A 25,143-nucleotide genomic window follows, 5' to 3' on the forward strand; every position below is an offset into this window, starting at 1 on the left:
ATGTATTTTCAAATTTATTCTAGTGGAAATGTTCATCATAACATTCAACAGTATCTGAAAGCCCAAACTGTGATGTTTGGCAGTCCCATCTACAAGCAGAATTTATAATTCAGAAAGGCTAACAAAATAGAGGCCGCTCAAAAGCTGCATAACTGATCAGAAATGTTAGTTTGTGCATATGAATTAAAGTACTGTATTTTTCAGACTATAAAATGGACTTTTTTGTCTTCCAAAGGGGGGTCTGTGTGTCTTATAGACCGAATATTGCCGAAGCCTTGCCCACCTGCCGGCTGTTTTTGGGCCTCCGCATGCTCCATTTTTGGGCCTTTTTTCAGCCTTTTTCATGCCTTTTTTTGGCCTGATTTTGAGGCTTTTTGGGCCCGTTTTTGAGGCTTTTTCCAGTCCATTTTTCCGGAAAAAAACAGGTTGAAAAAAGCCATGAAAACAAGCAGAAAAAAGCCTCAAAAACAGGTCAAAAAGCCAAAAAAATGAGCCCCAAAAAGCCTCAAAAATGGGTCAAAAAAGCCTTAAAAACAGGCCAAAAAACAGGCCAAAAATGGTCCAAAAAGCCTCAAAAATGGGCCAAAAAAGCCTTAAAAACTGGGAGAAAAAAAGCCCAAAAAACAGCAGAAAAAGGGCCTGAAAATTGGGCACGCAGAGGCCAAAAACTTTTGTTGTTGTTGTTTTCCTCTTCTAAATTTAGGTGTGTCTTATAGTCAGGAACGTCTTATAGTCCGAAAAATACAGTACTTTCAAGAAATTCCACAGAATACAATAATCATGATCAATATTATGGTTATAATTGTTATCTAATGAAATATATAAATAATTCCATGAGATCAGTATTAGAGCATTACAAACTTCAAAAAATATTTATCTATAAACAACATTAATTAAAGAGAGGAAAGTGTTCTTAGTAGATGCTTATCAAGAAATTTTTATGTTTTTTTTAACAATACATATATTGATCTCATTACTTTTCCTAGAAAATACATTTATTTTACACTTAATTCATTATTTACCAATACTATACCTTGGATGGGTATTTCAGCACCAAGCATTGTGTGTAAGAAATCATCTTTGCTTCCTACAACTTCAAATTTCAAAAAGACAGCATAATCTTTTCGTGATTGTGTTCTGTCAAAGTCCCTATCAATTTGCAGCTGCCTGGAAAATTCAAAATTACACTTACATTTCTTTCATTCAGATTACTGATTTCTAACTGCTGATATCGAACTATATAGCAGAAAAAAAGGGCATCGGATACCATAATTTTAATGAAGCACCAGCTGTAAATTTAACTAATCCAAAATCAAAGTATGTTAGAATTGAAATGTTTTATGTAATTTCAACAGATCTTTCCATAATAAATATTCTCATTTGTTAATCATAAGGCCACCTGTAGTACTTACGTTAGATTATTTTATTCACTATTCAGGTTAATGAATATTTCAAAACTTTCTTGACATCTTTGACAATGACATTACTTTGATATTAAGATTTCAACTTACCAACTTCCAAATGATTGAACACATGCATATATAGTATGTGGCATTTCCACCCCTTTTTATAATTTCTGATGCTGTATTGCCTAATGATATTAGTCTCTACTATACAATCCTTGAGCTTGCATAGTTCAATAATCCTTTAACAATAAGTGCTATCATCTTAAGTAGCACCGTTTTGTTCTAAAAAACTCTCACCTTAATTAGTAATGAAAACAAATGATACCTTATTTTCCCACTATTACTTAAAGAATAAAAAGAAGAATGTACATATTCCTCACTGCAGTGGTGGGTTTCAAATTTTTTTACTACCAGTTCTGTCGGTGTGGCTTGGTGGACATGGCATGGGTTGGTGGGTGTGGCTTGGTGGGTGTGGCAGGGGAAGGATACTGTAAAATCTCCATTCCCACCCCATTCCAGGGGAAGGATACTGTAAAATCTCCATTCCCTCCCCAATCCAGGGGAAGGTTACTGCAAAATCCCCATTTCTTCCCAATCACCTGGGACTCAGGAGGCAGAGAATAGATAGGGGTGGGGCCAGTCAGAATTTTTACTACCGGTTCTCCGAACTACTCAAAATTTCCACTACCAGTTCTCCAGAACTGGTCAGAACCTGCTGAAACCCACCTCTGCCTCACTGCCTCTTGAAAATGGTATTCATTAAAGCAGGGGTGTCAAACTCAAGGCCCGGGGTTCTTAGATCTGGCCTGAGGGCTGTCCTGGAAATAGCAAAAGACTGGTCCGTGGTGCCTCTGCTTGCGCCCCACCCCCCACCCCGGTGGCCTGTTTTTGGCCGAAATGGGAGCCTCCAGAGGACACTCCGGGCCTGTTACAGGCTGAAACGGAGCCTCTGGAGGCCTCCCTGGGCCTGCTACAGGCCAAAATGGAGTCTCCATGGGTCGGATCCAGTCTTCCCCACCCCGTTTCCCATAGCTTTACTGTACTTACTTTTCGAAGAGCTCCAGAAGAGACTGGCCCATGTGGCAGAGAACCCAAAGTCTTTTATTCAGAAGCCCGGGAAGCTGTAAGAGGTGAGATGTAAGGAAAACAACTTTCCACATCTGAATAAAAGTCCGGTTTCTCTGCCATGAGGGCCTGCACGTTTAACTTGGGCCCAGTCTGGCCAGTGACAAGCAGCCTCCTACTTGCTTCTGACTGGCTAGTTCAAAGCTTCAGGGATTGGGGCGTGGCAACCAATCAACAAGGGGCTTCCAGTTCAGCCCGATGAGACAAAGGAAGCAACCTCCTCGTTGATTGGCTGCTGCTGCTGCCTCAATCCCTGAAGCAGGAGGCTGCTCTGGCCCAGTTCACATGGCCCCAGCCGAAGTCTTTTACTCAGAAGCTGGTGAAAATGTTTTTCTTAGATTTCATGTTCTTACAGCTTTGCCATAATCTGTATAAACGCTTCTCTGCTAGTGGGTCAACCTCTTCTGGAGTTCTGGAGAGCTTCACAAAGTAAATAATCCATGGGAAATGGGGTGAGGAGGAGTACGTGGAATCTGGGATGCTAGCAAAGCAGGCCCAGTCTGTGGAGGATGGGGGGGGAGCAATTGTGGGGATCCCAGGGGAGCATGAGATATCTCAGTGGAGTGGGGGAGGCCTTGGATGGCCTGTTGCAGCACTAGGCCCCACATGCTCTTCCCCACTCTGAGATACCTCATGTGCATTCGATTAACAAATGCATTGGGAAAAGCAGGGAGTGATCACGTTCATTTAACATGATTCAATCAAATGACTCCTTGGGCTACGAATGTAATTGGCAGACTCTATTACATTTGTAACTGGAGGATTACCTGTATAATGAGAGTGAGGGAGGGTCTCACGGAAGTCCTGCCTTAGCACTTGGCCACCAGTGCCCCCCACAAGTCCCATGCCACACCCACCATGGCACCTCCTGGGCATGCCCCGGCCCAGACCTCCGAGGTCAAACACAACCCTGATGTGGCTCTCAATGAAATTGAGTGTGACACCTGTTAGAATATGGTTTGAGCCTACAAGTTGTCCAGGCAATATATGTGTTCTGTGACTTTAATATGAATATGTATTGTATGACTTTAACGTTTTCCTGCTGATCCATTGTAATGCTGAGTCATGCTGTAATTAGTTGTGAACGTATTTAAGAAAGGTACTGTAAAGTATTCAGTTGATGATAAGCTACCATAGTGTGTGGAGTTGCAACCATTGTGCTATCATCGTTGGATGGATCTGCTACCATCGTGGTTTGTTACCAGAGTGAGTTTGTTATTCTAACCAGCTACTGTTTGCGTGGTAAGAAGATTTTGTATCACTGGACTGATTTAACTGGCAAAGACTTGGACTGATTTAAAGACTATGAGATTGTTTTTTCACTATAACGTAAACTTTTGATAAACCAGTTTGCACATCTCTTATTCCTTGCTCTCAGCAACGTTTCTCTGTGCTCTACACTCTGCTGGTTGGTAACACAACAACAATATCCTTAACATTGGTTATGGGTCCAGAGCCAACCAGAACTAACTAGGATTGTTAAGAACTAATCTGAGAGTTAATGTGAATAGTACAAACTGTGTTTGTGATATACAATCCAAGTGACGATGGCACTAGAACAAGCAGCAAATTTTTCCATAACCCGACTGGATGGAACAAACTATGTATCCTGGTCTACAAAATGTAATCTACTTTTGCGTAGAGAAGGACTGTGGGACATAGTAAATAATCCACCGGATGTAACAGCATGGGAATCCTGCTGATGAGGAAGATGCGAAGATATTAGCCAAGTTTAACAGAGACAATGAACGAGCTCTTTGCATTATTGGACTAACACTGGGTGACCAGTAGCTTGTCCATATTCATGGCAAAGAGTCTGCTGCTAGGTGTTGGACCAAGTTAAAGAGACTATATGTTCGTGACTCTGTGGGTGCTCATATTTATCTCACACGGAGATTATTTAAACAACATCTTCTTAAAGGTGGAGATATGATGGCTCATTTGGAATCCATGACCAGAATTTTCCAGGAGCTGCATGAAAAGGAACTTGTTTTCTCAGAAGTACAACAAGTTTATATAATTCTTTCTTCTTTGGACAATAGTTATGACGACTATGTTTCTTCGTTAGAGGTTTTGTCCAGAGATGAACTGACATTGGCTGGCATAACCGGTAGGTTATTGGAAGAATCCAAAAGAAGACAAGAAAGGGATCAGTTGAGAGTGCAACAACCAAAAGAAGAAAAAATGTATTCAACTGCCTATTTTGTAAAACGTTGTTTTGCTTGTGGGGCTAAAGGGCATATAGCTAAGTATTGTAAGAATAAGAAAATGTCTGTTAGGGACAATACTAGACCCAAGAAGGGTTGTAATTTAGCTATATCCAGTTCAACTACTGATGTTAACCAGGATTGTTGGGTTGTTGACAGTGGTGCTTCTCAATCTATTTCTAGAAATAGAAAATTTTTTGTTAAAATGGAGAAGAGTAACCAACATGTTAAACTAGCAAATGGCTGGAAGGTTAAAGTAGCTGGAGAGGGTGTTGCTCGTTGGTCATTTATTTATTTATTTATTTATTATTCAAATTTCTATACCGCCCTTCTCCTTTCGGACTCAGGGCGGTGAACAGCCAAAATAAAAACATCTATACATAACATTACAGTTAAAAATAGAGTTAAAATAATTTATAAATTTGGCCCGTAATTTAAAACTTGTCAATTTAAAATCAATATTAAAATTTTAAAACTAACCCTAAAATCAAGACAGACCGGCTAACTGAAAAAATAAGTTTTTAGGGCCCGACGAAAAGTCCGGAGGTCGGAGATCACTCGTATCTCTGGGGGTAGATTGTTCCATAGGGTAGGTGCCACCACAGAGAAGGCTCTCCTCCTGGGGGTCGCCAGCCAGCATTGTCTGGCCGACGGCACCCTGAGGAGGCCCTCTCTGTGGGAGCAAACCGGCCGGTGGGAGGCTATTGGTGGCAGAAGGCGGTCCCATAAGTACCCTGGCCCTAAGCCATGGAGCGCTTTAAAGGTGATCACCAACACCTTGAAGCGCACCCGGAAGTCCACCGGAAGCCAATGCAGCTCGCACAGGAGAGGAGTCACATGGGAGCGCCCCGTCGCTCCCATAATCCCCCGCACGGCCGCATTCTGCACCAGTTGGAGCCTCCGGGTGTACCCCAAGGGGAGCCCCATGTAGAGAGCGTTACAATAGTCCAGACGAGAGGTGACGAGTGCTTCAGTGACCGTGCGTAGGGAGTCCCAGTCCAGAAAGGGGCGCAACTGGCGTATCAGGCGAACCTGACAAAAAGCCCCCCTGCCCACGGCCGTCATATGCCCTTCTAAAGACAGCCGTGCATCCAGGAGGACACCCAAGTTGCGGGCCCTCTCCGTGGGGGCCAATGATTCGCCCCCAATAACCAACGATGGCATCAGCTGGCTATACCGGGACGCCGGCAGCCACAGCCACTCGGTCTTGGAAGGGTTGAATCGAAGCCTGTTTCTCCCCATCCAGACCCGCACGGCCTCCAGGCACTGGGACATCACTTCCAAGGCATCATTGGGATGGTCTGGGGTGGAAATGTACAGCTGAGTATCATCAGCGTCCTGATGGAACTCCACCCCAAAACCACGGATGATCTCACCCAGCGGCTTCACATAAATGTTGAACAGAAGGGGCGAGAGGACCGATCCTTGAGGCACCCCACAAACAAGGCGCCTTGGGGTCGACCGCTGCCCCCGTCAACACGGATTGCGACCGGTCGGAGAGATAGGAGGAGAACCACCGCAAAACGGTGCCCCCCACTCCCAGTCCCTCCAGCCGGCGCAACCTGATACCATGGTCGATGGTATCAAAAGCCGCTGAGAGGTCTAATAGGACCAGGATAGAGGAATAACCCCTATCCCGGGCCCTCCAGAGATCATGCACCAACGCGACCAATGCCGTTTCCGTGCTGTACCCAGGTCTGAAGCCGGACTGGAACGGATCCAGATAGACAGCTTCATCCAGGTACTGGGGAAGCTGTCGCGCCACCACACTCTCAACAACCTTCGCAATAAAGCGAAGGTTGGAGACTGGACGATAGTTAGCCAAAACAGCTGGATCCAGGGATGGCTTCTTGAGGTAGTAATGATTTAGTAATGAACCATTGCCTATGTTATATATTCCTGGGTTAAAATTCAATTTATTATCTGTTAAATCATTATTGCAATTTGGGTTTACAGTAACATTTAAAAATGATAAGTGTTTTATTGAGAAAGATGGCAAGGTTGTTACTGCAAGTTTAGAAAATGATTTATTTATTTTAAGGGATAAGCAGTATTGGTGGCTAAGTCTAAGTCTGTTTATAAGAATGTTAAACCACATGATGAATGTATTCATCTGTTACACCGGAGACTTGGGCATTTAAATTTCAGAAACAGTTCAGTTATCTGAAGGGATAAAACTACAAGCATGTAGTAAATATCTGAATTGCAATGCCTGTAGTCAGCAAAAAAGTAGGGTAACACCAGCAAACCGTGTTAATGGTTTTAAAACCAAAAAACCATTAGAGGTAGTGTTTGTAGACCTAATTGGACCCAAAAAAACCAGCATAGGAGATGCCTGCTATATTCTAAGCATAGTAGACCAGTATTCAAGATACGGATTCTGTTATCTTATGAAAACAAAAAGTGAAATATTCCAGCATCTTAACAACTGGCTGCGTTTTGTGGAAAGGAAACAGAAATTTAAGGTTAAATGCTTAGTGACTGATAATGGTACAGAATTTACCAACCAAAGGTTGAAAAAATTTTTGCAGGATGCAGGGATCCAGCATAAATGGTCTGCTCCGTACAGACCAGAACACAATTCGTATATCGAGAGAAGAGGTCAAACATTACAAGCCATGACTAGAACTATGTTGGCAGATTCTAGTTTGCCTGAAAATTTATGGGGTGAGGCTGTTATGTGTGCTAACCATGTGTTAAACAACGTGGTTCATTCCTCTACAGGTGAAATACCATTCACCTTATGGCATGGGAGGAAACCAAATCTTAGTTACTTACACAAATTTGGAGCCCCAGCTTGGGTACATATTCCATCTAGTTTAAGAAGAAAGGATCAACAGAGAACCAGAAAAATGTTTTTCGTTGGCTATGAATCAAATCATAGGTCTTTTAGATTTTGGGCACAGGGAACTACTACTGTTTACTGTAGTGCAAGTGCTAAATTTCTAGAGCACGAAGGATGGGATAAACTAGAGCGTGCAGATTATAGACATGATAATAATACTGTTAGTATAGAGCATCATATTCCTGATGATATTCCTGAGGATTTAGATGTTGTAGAACCCTCTATCAAGGATGAAGAACAGGAAGTAGGTTTAGAGGAGGTAGTTTTAGGGGAGGAGTCAGATGAACCATCTGCTGAAAGTCCTGTATTACCTAGGAGATCTACTAGGGAAAGGCATCCACCTGATCGATATAAAGCAACCGTAGTTTGCCAGGTTAACATAGAACCTTCAAGTTATGAGGATATCAAGCTTTATCCTGAAAAGGAGCAGAATGCTTGGAAGGAGGCAATGAGTAAGGAAATTAATTCTTTAACTAAGTTAGGTGTTTACGAAACTGTGAAATTGCCACCTGGTGAAAAATTAATAGGTTGTAGATGGGTTTACAAAATTAAGAAAAGCATAGATGGGACAGTAACCCATAAAGCTCGCCTTGTAGCTCAAGGTTTTTCTCAGACCGAAAAAGATTTCGATGAGGTTTTTGCTCCTAGTTTACGTGCTAGTACTTTAAGAACAATGCTAGTGTGGGCAGCTAAGTATAAATATAGTATTAACCATATAGATGTAGAGACAACATACTTGCATGCTCCATTGAGACACACCTATATGAGGAAGCCTTTAGGAGTTGAAACACAAAACCACACTGATTGTTGGAAGTTAAATAAAAGCCTTTATGGTTTGAGACAATCAGGGTTTGAGTGGAACCAATGTATAATTAAAGAGCTAAATAAGATCGGTTTTCATGAAGGTGTAGTGGTTAAGTGTCTCTTTAAAAGAGAAAATAATGGGTTAATATCATTTTTGTTATTCTTTACAGATGATATAGCCATAATAACTAAAACTGACAAGGAAGCCATAGATATTGTTAAACAGTTACAAACCAAATTTAAAATCAGAAATTTAGGAAATATTAGGCATTATTTGGGTCTAGATATCAATCAAACAGCTAGAGGTTATAAAATATCTCAATCTAGCAAAATAAGCCAAATGTTGAAACGTTATAGCATGGAGCTATGTAAGCCAGCCAAAACTCCTATGGCACAGGATTTTCAACAAGGAGAAATCCAAAGTCCTAAATTTAGTAAGAAGCTCTACCAGTCTCTTATAGGTAGTCTTATCTTACATAAGCAATTGGTCGAGACCTGATATTTCATTTGGAGTAAACCAATTAGCGAGATATAATGCAGAGCCAACTGATAGGCATTGGCAGGCCGCAAAGCGTATATTAAGATATCTGAAAATGACGATGCATTATGCATCTAACAATGATTTAGTATTGAGCGCATATGCTGATGCCAGTTTTGCTACTGATTTGACCACCAGAAAATCCACATCGGGTATAGCTATCATGTTAGACAATTGTTTGATTGGCTGGAAATCAATTCGTCAAAAACATATTAGTCTATCTACTATGGAGGCAGAATTCTCATGTTTATCACTAGTTTGTACTGATCTGATTTATTACAAACAACTAATGATGGATATTGATTTAAAGATGGATTATCCAATTGTAATACATGAGGACAACCAAGCTGCTATAAAAATGGCAACAAATTTAGCAGTTAAAACTAGATATAAGTATACTGACATTCGGTATCTAAATGTTCGTCAGTGTATCCAAAGCAACATGGTTAAGTTGGAATATTGTATGTCGGAAGACAATATTGCTGATAATTTTACCAAAACGTGTTGTGAAAGCTATGGATTGAGAATCTAGACTGTATATATTGTCCTGTCCATAGGGGAGGATGTTAGGATATGGTTTGAGCCTAACAAGTTGTCCAGGCAATATATGTGTTCTGTGACTTTAATATGAATATGTATTGTATGACTTTAACGTTTTCCTGCTGATGCATTGTAATGCTGAGTCATGCTGTAATTAGTTGTGAACGTATTTAAGAAAGGTACTGTAAAGTATTCAGTTGATGATAAGCTACCATAGTGTGTGGAGTTGCAACCATTGTGCTATCATCGTTGGATGGATCTGCTACCATCATGGTTTGTTACCAGAGTGAGTTTGTTATTCTAACCAACTACTGTTTGTGTGGTAAGAAGATTTTGTATCACTGGACTGATTTAACTGGCAAAGACTTGGACTGATTTAAAGACTATGAGATTGTTTTTTCACTATAAAGTAAACTTTTGATAAACCAGTTTGCACATCTCTTATTCATTGCTCTCAGCAACGTTTCTCTGTGCTCTACACTCTGCTGGTTGGTAACACAACAACAATATCCTTAACAACACCCCTGCATTAAAGCATTTCACCTAGTATAGAGAGTAAGGTAGATGATCTTCACAGAAAGAAGAGATCTCTTAACAAAGCAATGAGGTGAACATTGCTTAAATCCAAAACAAGAAGGTATATGTAAATGTTTCGCAGACTAAATGTAACCCCACTCCCATTCACATGGGTATACGACAGAGAAAGCATAATCAAATTTGGAAAATTGTATTACTATAGTCCATCTTAATAAGAGTAGTTTTAAGCTTCTATGGAATTTATATTTTAGTATGTTCTACATTGTAGGGCTAACAACCAAATAGGCTAATTATAATACAATAGATACAGATTATTGCTACAATGAAGAAAATAAATTGTTTTATGGAATTAGGAATATACATACTTGAGTTTTGTATGTATGTATACACATATACATACATGTACACACACATATACATACAACTTTTATCATTTTCATTGTGTTCATTATGCAGTTTATAAAACCACTTACTTTGGACTAAAAGAAATAAAAACCACAGTCTTCTGATAAGGTTGTAGTGTTCCTTCATTAGGAATGCAAGTAATTAGAGTTGAAACATCTGTTCCTTGATTTCCAGGATAATCTTTCAAAGCAGCATTTGAACTCTGTTTAATATCTGTGCCCTTTAAGAAAACATAAAATGAATATGCTAAAAATTAATTACTCCATGTATTTACATGGATGTTTCATATATAAGGTCAATAAATTTACAGAAAAGAGTTATAAAAATGTGAACAAAACTTGCCACTAAGTCTAAACCCATTAACCTTTCCTTTAAAACAGGGGTGTCAAACTCAAGGCCTGTGGACCAATGTGATCAGATCCGGTTGCACGGCCATCATGGAAACTAAGGGGCTGGCCCGTGTAGCTTCAGCCCGGCCCATGCCTATTGTGGCTCGCCAGCGGAGTTGGTGGCAGACTCAGACAGTGAGGAAATTGGGGAGGAACATGGGCCAGTCCTGGAGTCTGGGGAAGGCTCTGTGTTGGAGGCAGAGATGGGGGCAGGGCCGTCTGACAGTTGTCAGCTGCCTTTGGAGTCATACATCAATGGGGCCAAAGAACAGCTGGAGCCTGTTCCCAGTGTGTGCATGCACAGAGCTGCCAGGTGAAGGGAACAACTAAGGAACAAGGGTCGACTCAGGAGTAAAGCCACAGGTGGACGGTGAATGGCCCCTACCATAGGCAATAAAGAGGAGCGAAAGGGGAGTGGAGTTTGCAGGAGACAATTAGTTCGCTTAGTTGGTTCATGACTCTCAGATATTTCTTGCCAAGTTTTGAAGATATCGGCCTGGCTCTCCAGGCCAGCTAAGGTCTGTGACTGTAAATTCTCCCTTGAAAGACTTTGCTGGATGTGAATGAGAGGAATTCACAGTAACTTAATAAAAGGGGTTTTTTGTTGGGACAAGGAGTCTGCTTCATGCTCTTGGGAAGTCTAGGTCAGAACACCATCTGGGGAGGCGCACATGCACACAGGAGGTAGAGGGCATGTGTGTGCCTGCCAGGATGGTGTGGACCAGGCTTGTGCGCACAGGATGTGTTGGGCCAGCGTCACCTTGCCCAGCCCACCCCATCTCGACATGGATGCCACCAGGTCTCCAGCGTTTCAGGAGTGTGTGCATGCGTGCGTGTGTGCATGCACGCAGGAGCGGAGCTGTCCTGAAGCAGGGCCTCCACAGCGGGTCCTTCAAGAAACAGGCATGGCAGTGAGGGCACCAGCACCTGTAGCAGGCAGAGTCGGGGGAAGGCATGTGATGGGGACCACCGGACACGCCTGCTCCATCCCACATGGTTGGAACAGGCAGGCAGCAGCCTGGCGCATCCAGCAGACTGGATCACATGCCTCTCCCATGCCTCTGCCTCTGGCTACTGCTACCGCTGCAGGCCGAGACAAGGCAGGGGGTGGGGCGGCTGCTGCCAGACACCATCAATCCACCTACTCTGTCCCATCTGTTTTTGCTTGTGATTGGAGAGCAGGTCACTGCTGGTCATCTCCTCGGCCTCCTCACAGATCTTGCCCTTGGCCCACACATGGAGTGTGTTTCCCTCATGCACCCGATGCACCTCGGCATTGCTGTAGGCCTCTGCAACCACCAAGGCTGCCAGCAGTTCACACAAGTCCATTAGGCTGCTGACACCATCACCCAGAGCACCAGGCCTACCCAGCATGAAGAAGGCAAAGCAGCCTGCTAGAAAGTCCAAGTAGAGGTGATAGAGCACATCCAGGCCCAGCAGGCAAAAGATGGCCACCGTGAGCAGGGAAAGCTGGATCCCCAGCAGCATCATGGCCCCTCCAGGCCCAGCCGGGATTGCATACTTCCCTCCATCTCTACTGGGCCTAGGCAGCCATGCCGCCGATGGGGATCCGGCTTTCCCCCCTCATGGTGGCCATCTTTTGCCTGCTGGGCCTGGGCGTGCCACCTCTACTCAGCCCTTCTAGCTGGCCGCTTCACCTCCTTCGGGCTGGGCAAGTCTGCCGAGTAGTGGCAGAGTTGCCACCCAGGAGCTGTAAGAGGTAGAGACCCCCGATGTGCCCCCTTCACCAGGGCTGCTCAGCAGGAGAGCCGAGCCTTGCCCTGCCTTGCCCCGCGATGCAATGATTCCAGAGCACTTTCAGGACACTGCCTGGCCAATGCAGCTCCTTCAGAGAAAACCCCTGAGGGTGCAGCCCCTTCCCTGGACTGAAGCGGCCCTGCTGAAGGCAGCCTTCTATCTTGCAGCCTCCCACCGCATCTCCATTCTGAGTTGAGGGTTGCAGGCAAATTCCCTGCTCAGACGGCATTCCCAGAAGGTGTGGCATGGCCACTTCAAGCACTGTTGTGGGAGGCCTGGGAGGGCAAGTCCGAGGTGAGAGGAGCTGCCAACTGGAGCTCTGGGCACCGAATCCCTCGCCCTCCAGGGTGCCCAGTAAATGCCAGGGTGGCTCAGGGGTAGCTGGGTGCGTCAGCAGAACGCTTTCCAAACCGGTGCCCGGGGCTCAAAGGGCCACTTCTGGCAGAAAGGCTCTCTTCCTCCAGCCTTGGGACAGGTGCCGCTTCCTACCCCGCCACCCACTGCGCTTCTGGGAAGCCCAGCCACACGCTGCTTGTTGAGTCTGATAGCATGCAGGGTAGCACTGCTCCCTCTCCTGCTTCCTGCGGGCCTGCTGGTGAAGCACTGCTCTCACGCACCCGATGCACCTCGGCACTGCTGTGGGCCGCTGCAGCAGCCCGCAGCAAGACCAAAGTGCATCGGGTGTGCAAGGGGAATATGCTCCATGCACAGGCCAAGGGCAAGACCCGTGAAGGGGCTGAGAAGATGACCAGCTGCGACCTGCTCTCCAACCACAAGCCAAAACAGATAGTGGGATGGAATAAGCACGTCCAGCAGTCCGCATCTCATTCCTCGCCCCGCCTCCCCCTGCTGCTTTGACAGCCAGGCCAGTGGTGGCAGCGGGCTCCAGAGCCACAGCATGGGCCAGCTGAGGGGCTGGCAGGCTACGACTATAGTCGTAAACCATCCCTCCGCACACAAAGGGTTGTGGGTACGCAGTGGCCAATGGTTTCTGGCTTTAGCTGCTCCGCCCCCTGCCTCACCTAATCTCATCCTGCAGGATGAGTCTCCTGCCCACCATCCCACCCATTGGAGACCCCTGGATTCCGTCCACAACCCCGCCCAGCCCCCACAGGCACCACCCATGCGAGTGATGTCAAGCCCGCTACGTCCCCAGGCCATACCCAGTCAGCCATGACCACCCTGGCCATGCCCCTCCTCCACCCCCGAGTCCCCGGGAGGACAACCACAATGCTGATCCAGTCCTCAATGAAATCGAGTTTGAAACCCTTGCTTTAAAACATGGCTAGCATAACGTATTATTTTAAAAGTAATAAATTTTAACAATTATTATTCATCAACAAATGTCCATTGATATGACAGGCATGTAAATGTCCATGCACTTCAGAAATCCCAAAACTACTACAACATTCATCTGGTGTATAAGATTCCTACAACTTTCACATGACACCTTAAGGGTAAATAATAAAGTCATATAATATCAAAGCAATGGGTTCGTTTTAATTCTACTTTAACATATGGTCCCATTTTCTTACCTTTCACTTATTTGTGAGAGAGGTCAGAAGTAAATTTGTGGACATTACTAGAATATAATTTAAATCTGCCTTTTGAAATGGCTTTTGAATGCTTATACGAACTGTGTTTAAAAATACAATAAGCCTAAATCTGCCCTATAGTTTACTTGTACCTTTTCATATTATCAAGTGCAAGAATAATAGGAACTCTCATTTATATACAAATAGTAGCCAAAATGTAAAACAGTAACAAATTTTACTTTTCCTTTGATAGCTTCTAAGAGGAAATGGAATTCTTCTGAAAAAGAGATAGGTGTTTAAAAGCAGGACTAAAATCAAGAGTTTCCTTACCATCTCTCCACCAATAGCATTATCCATCAAGACTGCCACCCAATCCATAGGCTCTGGGCTTTTATTGTGAAGAATAACTTCCTCCATCTTGGAGGTTCCAAAGTAGACACATCCAAAATTAACACACTGGATAGTATTTGAGTGAGGCACACCTAAAACCTCAAGAACTTGTTCCACAATATTGGCTTTGATCTTTATCTCAGCAGTGGGCACTCCCTGCAACTCCACACTTTGGATAACAAGAGATTAAAAAGGAATTTTGGGCTTCAGGACAATCATGGGTTAATAATGTCACATTAAATCATTTGGAATTTAAGATATTATTAACATATTTCACACACAGAGACACAGAAGCCTGAAACTTATAACAGTTGCCTATTTGTAACATGCAATGCTTCTTATCAGAATAGTAAATGCTCTGAATATTACATAATATTAGAAGAATTTACTAATTCTTCATTATCCCCAATTTGGAATAATAAAGGAAACACCAAATTTCAATATAAGAAAGATTTTTAAATGAGGCTTCAAATTAGATTTTACTAAGAATTGGAATTTACCTTTCTATTTAAATAAAATTAAACAATCTGAGACTGTGATACCCAATGCCAGTGATGTAGCCTTTTTGCCATCATGTGCCAAAAGTGGGGGGAGCGCAGGGAGGTTGCCCATGTGCATGCCCACACCCATAATTCAAAGCGCCCTGCCCGTGTGCATGCGTGCATGTCCCCCCACCCCGCTTTTAGCACGCAATGGCCCGGTGGGCCCGGTAGGCCCGCTTTTTACCCTCCCCAGGCTTCAGAGGCTTTCTAGGAGCCTGGGGAGGGCAAAAACGGCCTTCCCCACCACCACCACCACCCCAGAGGCCCTCCGGAGGCTGGAAACAGCCCATTTCTCAACTTCTGGTGGTACCGGAAGGCCCAAAAATCAGTTGGCCAGTGCACGCATGCGTGCTGGAGCTGAGCTACGGCAACAGTCCCACAGTCCCACTGATGCCCACTGATATGGCTCCATGTGCCACCTGTGGCACCCATGCCATAGGTTCACCATCACGGCACAATGCACTGAGCTCTGTTATATAATTTATTTAAGCAATCCATCCATTCTTTAGATAGGAAATTGAGGTAGTATGTAATAAAAAGGTTCTATCATTCAGTCAAATTGTTCTTATTACACAGACTGCACTTTGCCCTGACAATATTTTTACTTATTTCACTGACAAATACTGTAGTTAAACATATCTATGCAGTGAAAGGGCAAAGAATACTACAATATAAAGCATATGCTTCCATTTATTTATATGCATCATAAAATTTAATTCAAGAAGTAAATTAAGAGAGACAACATTGCAATTTAAATATACTACACTTACGTGGCTAGTTGATTAAGTATTTTGGGCACATCGGTACATATCTCTACTTTTATCAATTTCATTGTTTTTGGTTCTATCACACCACTGATTGGTGCTATAATAATTGGAACACTTCCTCTATATTTTATGTCAAATGTACCTTAAAATATAAAAATAAAATAAAAACAAAACCATTTTAGTCAATATGCATAAAATTAAATACTAATCCTTTTGCCTCCAATGATAAAGAATAACAGCATAAGATACATCATCAAGATGCATCATCTCATCAAGATTCTCTCTCTTCCTCAGCTCTTTCTCCTCAGTCATATTTGTATGATAATGTGGATGAACAATGATGAGTTGTTTCCTGTTATTTATTGTTCACATTCATTATTGGTTTTAGAAAAGTCATCATTTTAAGTTTATAAAAAGCAGAGTCTTCCTGCAGTTACAGTTAATGTATACTTATACATTCCTCTGAGGTAAAGCTAACAATAAATGTTAAACCCAAGCAATCACACAATCAAGCAGAACTGCAGATCTGCTATCGTAGATACAACCATAGAAATGAAAGAATTAAAAATTTAACAATTATACAGTCATAGTTCTGAGTAATGCTCCCAATCAATTCAAGACTTTGAGGTTGTGGCTTTTTTCAAAGATCCTGTTTATTGGGTACATCATATTGGCACGTTCAAATGTGAAACCAACTCTGAATAATTCCCGCGCTTTGGTATAATTAAAGAATAAATATTGTCCATCCCCCTTGTGTCACAGATCAGGTTAACCAACCAAGCAGGCGATGAACTTCTCATCACTCCCTCCTGTCATTGCTAGGGCACGTTCAGTTGACCTTGGTTCTCATGAGTCTTATCACTGTTACGTCTGGCATTGTAGAGGAAAACATTCACATCCCCCTCCTCCCATATGCATGGCAACTTAGAAATGAAGCAAAGTAAAGTATGGCTTCAGCTAGAGTTGTTTCGAGAGTTGAGATATACATTAATCATTATACACTGCACTGTGGTGGCACAGTGGTTAGAATGCAGTATTGTAGGCAACCTCGGCCCATAGTCAGGAGTTTGATCCTGACCAATTCAAGATTGACTCAGCCTTCCATCCTTCCAAGGTCAGTAAAATGAGGACCCAGATTGTTAGGGGCAATATGCTGACAATGTAAATAGCTCAGAGAGTGCTGTAAAGCACTATCGAGCAGAAAAATAAGTCTAAGTGCTATTGCTATGTTTTACCTTTATATGAAAACTAAGCATTTAAGCCTGCCTCAAATGTGCTTTTTCAAGAGGCAACTGGACTTTGCTTTTTCTTTTGAATACGTTTCGCTTCTCATCCAAGAAGCTTCTTCAGCTCTGACAGGATAGTGGGGACAGGATAGTGGCAAATGATCAGCTATCTGCAAGGAATATAAATCCTTCCATTCCCCACTATCTTGTCAGAGCTGAAGAAGCTTCTTGGATGAGAAGCGAAATGTCTTCAAAGAAAAAAAAACAAGAAAGTCCAGTTGCCCCCTGAAAAAGCGCCTTTGGGACAACCAAGACCTGGATGACTGAGAATCTCTACAGACATTTAACCTGTCCATTTCTTCCCCCCTATTTGTAATGGCAGCTTCAAATTCCCCTCACAAAGTATTACAGGAAAAGAAATGCAGAAACAAGACTTCTTGATATTGTTCTTACTCTGGAATACCCCACTCCCTGCTTACACTTTGGACAGCAGTGAAGACTGCTTTTCCAATAAGCATTCAAGGCAGAGAATGCTAGTTAACTGTAAATTACTGCTTATGGGAGTATATCATTTTATATCATTTGCATGATGTAATATTTTCATTCATAGGAGAAAAAAAGACCAATGTCAAACAAGTATCATACCATCACAATTCAAGTGCCAGCCGTTTTGTACATCTATTGTGAGTTGCATGTACAAACAAAAAAGGGAATTGTGCTGTCACAACACTAGCTTTGTCATTTTAACAAAAATAATCAGGTTCTATGGTGCCTCTGAACATGTTTTTACTATTTTTATTATTTTTAACTGTAAGTTACCTAGCATTAGCTACTTATAATTCATGCATAAGTAAAAATAATTTTCAATAATGATTGAAATTTTAAAATACAAAGATAAAAAACTAATACAAATTAAGAAAAATACAAAAAACAAAAAAGCAAAAAGTGCAAAGAGAAAAAAAGAAAGTGAGAGTGCAGGAACAAATATGTAAAAAAGAGGGGAAAATGTAAAAAACTTCCTCACTTCTAAAGTACAATTTCAGTAATTTAGCAATGTTAGAATAATTACTTCTCTAATATTCCAACCTAAAATTTCATCCTATTTAATGTCTGTCTGTCTGTCTGTCTGTCTAAGAAATAAATCAATTTCATATTGATAAGGTATCAAGATTTGCTTTACCTAGTAATTTATTTTCTCTAAAAATACAAAACAAAAAAATTCTCAGGGATAAACAACAGATTCAAGTGTTGATAATATATTGATGGTTGAGATACACTATTGTAAAATAAATCATTTTCATATTTTGATTAAAGCACTCAGTCTTAACATAATGTATACCACGATTCAAATCTAGTTAATATCCTAAATCAAAGCACAATATGATTTACCATGTTGCATGAGAGCTCCAGCCATTGAGCTATGCCATATTGTCATTTGTTTCTGCTTCGGCAGGTTCATATTTCATGCTGAACCAAAAATAAATTTTATTATGATTTATCTAAGTATACAGCTAGCTAAATATACTAAACTCCATAAAATATTTACCTGGGGATGATCCATAGTTTGTAATTTTGGTTACTGCATGTATTATTTTACTGTTCGCAATCACTGTTCCAAAATTTATTTCAGGTTCAATTTCTAAGAAACAACATGGGCGTAATCTGCAAAAAAAAGTGCATTTTATTGGTTTTATATCATCATTTTATTGATTTAATTTTTAAATACATTTCAAGGGAAATAAAGTATTTTAGACTTTTTCAACAGATGCACTGTCTTTCTTAACTTAGTACTTATGTTGCTATGTTTTTTTAAGTAGTAAGCACAATGAAAACATATTAATTTGCAATTATTTATTTGCAATTATTTATTTTATTAATTTAATTATTTGCAATTTTATTTAGCTCGAAACTCTTTTCATGTCAAAATATTTTAATACTTATTGTCTATTTCTATTCAATATAATAATTTAGTACACAACTAACACCTGAAATATCACCATAGTTTTGGTACTATTACAGTGGTACCTTGGTACTCAATGGCTTTGAAGTGCATTGAATTTGGTACTCAATGCATTTTGATGTGAAAATTTTGCTCCAGTATTCATAGTTTGTTTGGTACTCAACGCACAAGCTAGATCTTGCCAATGTCGGCTGCCTTATGACTCACTATATTACTCCTTATGGGAAAAATTTGTTTGGTACTTGTTTTTGTTACTCATCGTACCTTCCTATTAACAATGAGTACCAAAAGTACCACTGTATATGAATTTAGTATTACATAAACTCACAATATTTGGTGTAAAAAATACTGCCATATTTCACACATAACAAAGTACATTAAACTAAGAACTTCTGGAACTGCATGTTAGGAATCATAAGCACTTATAAGTAGGGTTAATGGTTTTTTCCAACTGATTGGCCTTGCACAGATGGAAGAACAGTCCAAAATGGAGGAACAATAAGAATTTGTTCCAGGTTTTGCTCCACATTAGTGCAAAACCAATGGGCTGCTTCATTATAACAAAGATTGAGACTCCCTGAAATACATAGATTAAATTTTTAATTATTAAATGTGGCATATTTTTTACTTACTCAATGCTACTCTAATTAAATAATTAAGTTTAGTTAGAGGTCACAAAACATTATTTTAGGGGTTTGCAGAGCCACAAACTTTATTTTAAAACTTCCTGTTTTAAAACAAACTAATCATCACAATAAACTAAGCTAAAGTTTTGCCCATTTGTTGGGGTTTAATGTGTTGTGCAAATGCAAATATTTAATCAACAGTAGTGTTTTATATTGAAATGTCATACCCAATCAGAGGAATTTCAATTACTTTTTTCTCTACATGAAGGAGGAGCCTATCATGAAGGTCTTCCTCACTGTCTGGACGATATTCCACAGTAGCTGTTATGTAAAGGCCAGAAGCAACAGGTTTCTTTGGATTTTCCACAATTAGTTTGAACTACAAAATTAAGAAATCATTCAATTTTAGAAATGTTATCTAAACTTGAGGATCTTCACCACCATATAGCTTCACCATAGAGTAAATTATAATGCAAATAAATATTATTGGATGGAGGGAGGGAGGGAGGGAGAGAGAGAGAGAGATTGTGATGTAGATACGGGAAACAATAATGCAAGAGGAAGTACTGAGGTAGTGTGAAACTATATCATAAACATAGGAAACATACAAAAATGAAAGAAGTACCACCAATTAGGAGGGTCACCTGCTTTTTAAAAGGACTGTAATCTCATTCATGCCTATTCACCTATTGAACTAATTGCCCTGTAATATCTTGTAAGCTTCTTTCTCAAACTTACATCAAGAGATTTTGAACATCTTCTATCTTTTCCAGTCACTGAGTTTTATGCCTGTAATAACCTGATGATAACATTGTAACAGATCTATCACCAGATTCAAAAATGGTATAATGAATCTGAATTACTAGACAATATTTCGTTGATGCAAAATTATGTACTTCCTACCTTTAAATTTTAACTTTTTATTGACTGAATTCTTATTTCATCTTACTATTGAACTAACTTTGTCCAAGATTGCGGGCAAGTATGTTTCTAACCTATAAATAATTGGAGGAATCAAAACTATCCCCCCTCCATATGCTAATCATAGAGCAAAAAATAACATGGCTCTTCAAAAAGAATTAGTGAATCCCAGTAACCCATTCAGTATCCTTTTTTTTTCTTTAAGCATGCGTCCCTCGCCAAAGATGGACATTCACATTAAAGATCTGTTGCTAAAAAGGTTTCTCATTAGGACTCATTGGGTTTGATGCTGCTGAAACAAAACTAACTCTGTCCAATCTGATCAGCACACCGGCTAAAAAAAAAACCAGTTTGTTCGGAGCCTTCAAAAATTGCTAATTTCACGATAAAGAAACAGGAGGATTGCCAAGCCTCAGTCAGGTCCTGACTAAGATTTCCAACTTCTTCACTCCACTCCCTTAATAAGACTGCCTTATTCCCGTCCCACCTGAGGCCGTTCCGGAGGTAGTAAATGAAGCGAACAGCTGCATTTCTGCAGGTTTTGGACACTGATCAGCGCTCTGTAACAACTGCCTGGCATCGCATCCACGAAGCGCAGCTCGGGGGGCGTAATGCGCACTCCGGCGACATCCATGGACCCACCACTTCCCTGCTTGCCTCCGCGGGAGCTGATGGCGGCCTTCATGCTAGCGAGCTTCGTGCGCCGAGAGTTCCTGTCTCCAAGGAGACGCAAGCTTCTTTTGCACTCAGCGGCTGGACGGCTGTTGCTCCGCAACTGGAATCCGTATTCTGATTGGCGACTAGGCTTTAGCCTGAAATTCCGCCCTTGAACACTAATCAGAAATACTTGTCAAGGGGGGGGGGGGTTGTTTGAACTTTAGTTTGGTGTTTGTTGCTCCTGCCCTTTTAGAAAGAAAGGCATTTCTGAAGACAATCATCTACTATAAAGTAAGGACAAGAATCTGAGCAGATGGAATTTCTGTTCTAAGTCTATAGACAGTTTGCTTTCAATTATCCCGATAGCTTTCTTTTAATCACAGAAGCATTGAATATATGATTCAATGATGGATGAGATATAACAAATTACAAGTAGTCCTCGACTTACAACAGTTCATGACCGATCAAAGATACAACGGCACTGAAAAGTGACTTATGACCATTTTTCACACGACTACTAAAATATCCTCATGGCCCTGTAATCAAAATTCAGACACTTGGCAACTGACTCATGTTTATGACAATTTGTTATAGAGATGGATCTGACCCAATAACTCGCAAGACAAATATATATATTTTTCTTAATTTCTTTTATTGCAGGCCTGAATTAATCCTAGGCCTATTCAGTTAATTATCACTGACCTTTGTTCTTTCCCTTTCAGGTATACATCTGGAACTACTGGATGACCTCATGGTGGAAGCTGTTATACCCAGGGGGAGGGGTCAGGAGGTAAGGTATGGTTATGGGGATGATGGGATATGTGACTTGTTAACTCTTGCAGGGCTGTGGGATTGTGGTGTGAGAAAGTTAGACATTTAACCTGACACAATTGCAGTGTAGGAAGTGTAGAAAGTTAACACCCACCCCACTCCTAGAAGAATGAAATATTTTAGGAAATATTAAAAAGGCAGAATATTTCCCCTAAAAGAGAAATAGAAATCTTAAGATAGAAACTCAGCCCCAGCTCCCTGCTCCCAGGAGATATTTGGTTATCTACAAGACAAAAGACTGGGCCATCTTATCTACAAAACAATAGACTTTCACCCTCAGGACCTCGGTGGTGCAGGGGACTAAAGTGCTGTTAAGTGCTAGCACTTAGCTGCCAGCTGCCTGCAATTAGTGCAAGTTCAAATCTCACCAGGCTCAAGATTGACTCAGCCTTCCATCCTTTCGAGGCAGGTAAATTGAGGACCCGGATTGTGGGGGCAATAAGCCAACTTTGTATAGAACAACACCGCTTGGGGGGGCCGAAAGCCCTAATAAGCAGGTATATACAAAAAAGTATGCAGACTATTGCTATAATGCATTGTAAACCGCCCTGAATCTACGGAGAAGGGCGGCATATAAATTGGACTAATAAATAAATAAATACATACATACATACATACATACATACATACATACATACATAATAGGATTAGCCCTCTCCCCATCTAGCAACAGAACTCACCACTTGGCAGCTGGGTAGATTGCATCACCCAGCAAGGTTCAACCAAGCCTGGGACTCAAGACAGCCTACAAAATTACCCCTGCATGGCCCCATGATAGTCTGACAACCAATCAGAATACATTTCTTTCACAGGAACAGGAAGCAAGTTCAAAGCCCAAGAGAGGGTATAAATCTCTCTCTCTCACACCCATGTGCTCGATTGCCCAGGACCTCAAACCATGTGGTCCTGTCCACCATTAAACCATCTTTCCAATCAGCCTCCATGTTTCCAGTGTCTTTCTCCCCACTTGGAACTGGACCCAGATGGACATTTCTTCCAACAATTTGGTACCCAAAGATCCAAGCTAACCTGACCAATGGACCTGGCCCAGGTAAGCCTCCCTTGCCGGCAGCAGATCCATTGAGTCTGTGGGTGAGTTTTCCTGGACCTTGGCCATTTGGAATAAAGGTTTTAAAGGGGTTTTGAGTGTGGAGCTCAAATGAGCCAGGCTAGGATTCGATATTGGGATAAAACTCAAATATTAGAAATCCAAATCTTTGGTCAAGGCAGAAGTGCCTCTTCCGTGCCAAGGTGCTGAATTGATACAAGGTATTTGACGTAGGTACAGTATTGTAAAAGGGCAAACTGACCCTAAACAGATACATCCTGTTGTTTACTGTTTATTACACCCCAAATGTCATGTATATCCTAGAGAAGAGAAACTGCTTCCCTTACTGTCCTTTTTACTGCTCTTGAGGCGCCTTTGAGCCCCTTATCTCCTCTTTTATTATGTCTTGAGCTCCGGAGCTGAGAACCTGAGCCTGTGGGAATCAGGCTGTTATGTCTTTCCTAGAGATAGATTAAAGGGTAACTTCTACGTGTGAAATGTTGCACTCTTCGTAATAACTTTGTCTTTATACTGTATAAATATCTGGTTGAAATCAGTCATCACTGTTCAGACCTTTCGGACTGTTTGAACCTTGCGCAAATAAACTCTTTCCTGCACTGAAGAGCTTGTCCTAGTCCGTCATTTTTCCTGCAACAGCTGGCGACTCCGCCGGGACTAGGTGCAAGGCGATATTTCGCTGAGGACCGTTTCGACCCCTCGGGACCATCGGGAGGTCGCTCCTGAACATTCTCCAGGCGCCACGGAGATACGTCTCCGGGAGACAGCCGCGATAACCCCATGGCCCCAACGGTGCTCTGATCGAGTCCAAGAACCCTGCGGTGCAGGAAAGGTGGTCTGAACAAATTCCTGGCCAGGAATCTACGGAGTGGGAGCGTTTTTAAGTGAGTATATTGTAAAAGAATTGTACCTGTCTCATTTGAAGGCAGAAGAAGGGATTTGATCACTCCCTTGGACTCGGGGTAGGTTACCCTAACGAAGTCCGTGTCAGGTTGTGTGGGTGGTTAAGTCGTCGCATTTCTCGCTAGCGGCCGTGAGTTTCCGGGGCTACGAGTCGACGGCAGTGTGATAAGATGGGGGGGCTCAGAGCGTGCCAAATACTCCTTTGGCATGCATGCTAAAAGGTTTTGACAAGTATTTCAGCAACCCTTCCTATCCGAAAGGATCAAAGGAGCGATTAAAATTTTTATGTAAGCATGTGTGGCCATTATTGGGGACAGGGTGGCCCCCGCAGGGATCATTAAGGGAGGAAACGGTGGATAAGTTATGGGGGGTGATTGTAGTGAATCAGGATAAATATCCTGATCAATTTCAATACATTGATCAATGGGCGAGAGCCCTAACAGAAAAAGCTGAGGATTTGCTGCAATGCCAGGCTGAAATGGTCAGGCTGTGTGTATCCAGATCTGGCGGAAAGAGTAAAGGGGGGAGAGAAGGGGGGAGAAGTGAGCAAGAAAAAACCCAGGCAAAAAGAGGAGAGGAATATTCAAGGAGGAGAAAAGTATTGACAGAAGATGAGGAGGAGTTAGTTAGACCCCCACCGTATGCTCCATTGTGGCAGCAGCAGCCCCCAGTGCAGCAGCAGCCCCCAGCGCAGCCCCTAGACCAACAGCAGCAGTTGCCGGGAGCTGTAGGAGGAGAGGGAGGTGGAAATCAGAGACGCATGAGCGATCCTGGGGCGAGACCGAAAATAAGGAAAAGTCCCCCGGTGGAAGAAGGTAGTCGGAGTGAAGGAGAAGATCGGGATGATAAGGGGTTGAAGGAAGCAACAGGAGGAGAGCAGGTGGGGGTGCAAACTCGCGCGGTAACAGCGAAGCTGAAGGCTAGCAAGCAAGAAGTTACAGCGCCTTTGCGCCAGGTGGATCAGATAATAGTAAACCAGCAGGGGCAGGTGGAACGTCAGCCCCTTTTTCAATACGTGCCGTTTACTACTACTGATCTTTTAAATTGGAAGCAACATTATGGGCCGCTGACTACTAAGCCCACTGAGATGGCGGACCTGTTTCAAACTATTATGTTAACACATAACCCAACGTGGCAGGATGTACAACAGTTGTTACGCACTCTG

The 25,143-nt window shown here is 42.1% G+C and overlaps 1 protein-coding gene across 1 annotated transcript in view; it reads right to left on the bottom strand.

The window, feature by feature from the left end:
* The window catches only part of CFAP47 (cilia and flagella associated protein 47), a 525,834-nt gene extending 504,628 nt beyond the window's left edge, over window positions 1-21,206 (bottom strand). The window contains 7 exon segments of the mRNA XM_070944210.1: window positions 1,034-1,167; window positions 10,476-10,627; window positions 14,420-14,648; window positions 15,792-15,930; window positions 18,561-18,676; window positions 19,828-19,979; window positions 21,009-21,206. Coding sequence (XP_070800311.1) covers window positions 1,034-1,167; window positions 10,476-10,627; window positions 14,420-14,648; window positions 15,792-15,930; window positions 18,561-18,676; window positions 19,828-19,979; window positions 21,009-21,206 — 1,120 coding nt within the window.
* Window positions 21,207-25,143: the final 3,937 nt, after the last annotated feature.

The sequence above is a fragment of the Pituophis catenifer genome, unplaced genomic scaffold (assembly GCF_029215685.1).
Source record: "Pituophis catenifer annectens isolate HBS135680 unplaced genomic scaffold, rPitCat1.0.hap2 SCAF_4, whole genome shotgun sequence".
NCBI lineage: Eukaryota > Metazoa > Chordata > Lepidosauria > Squamata > Colubridae > Pituophis > Pituophis catenifer.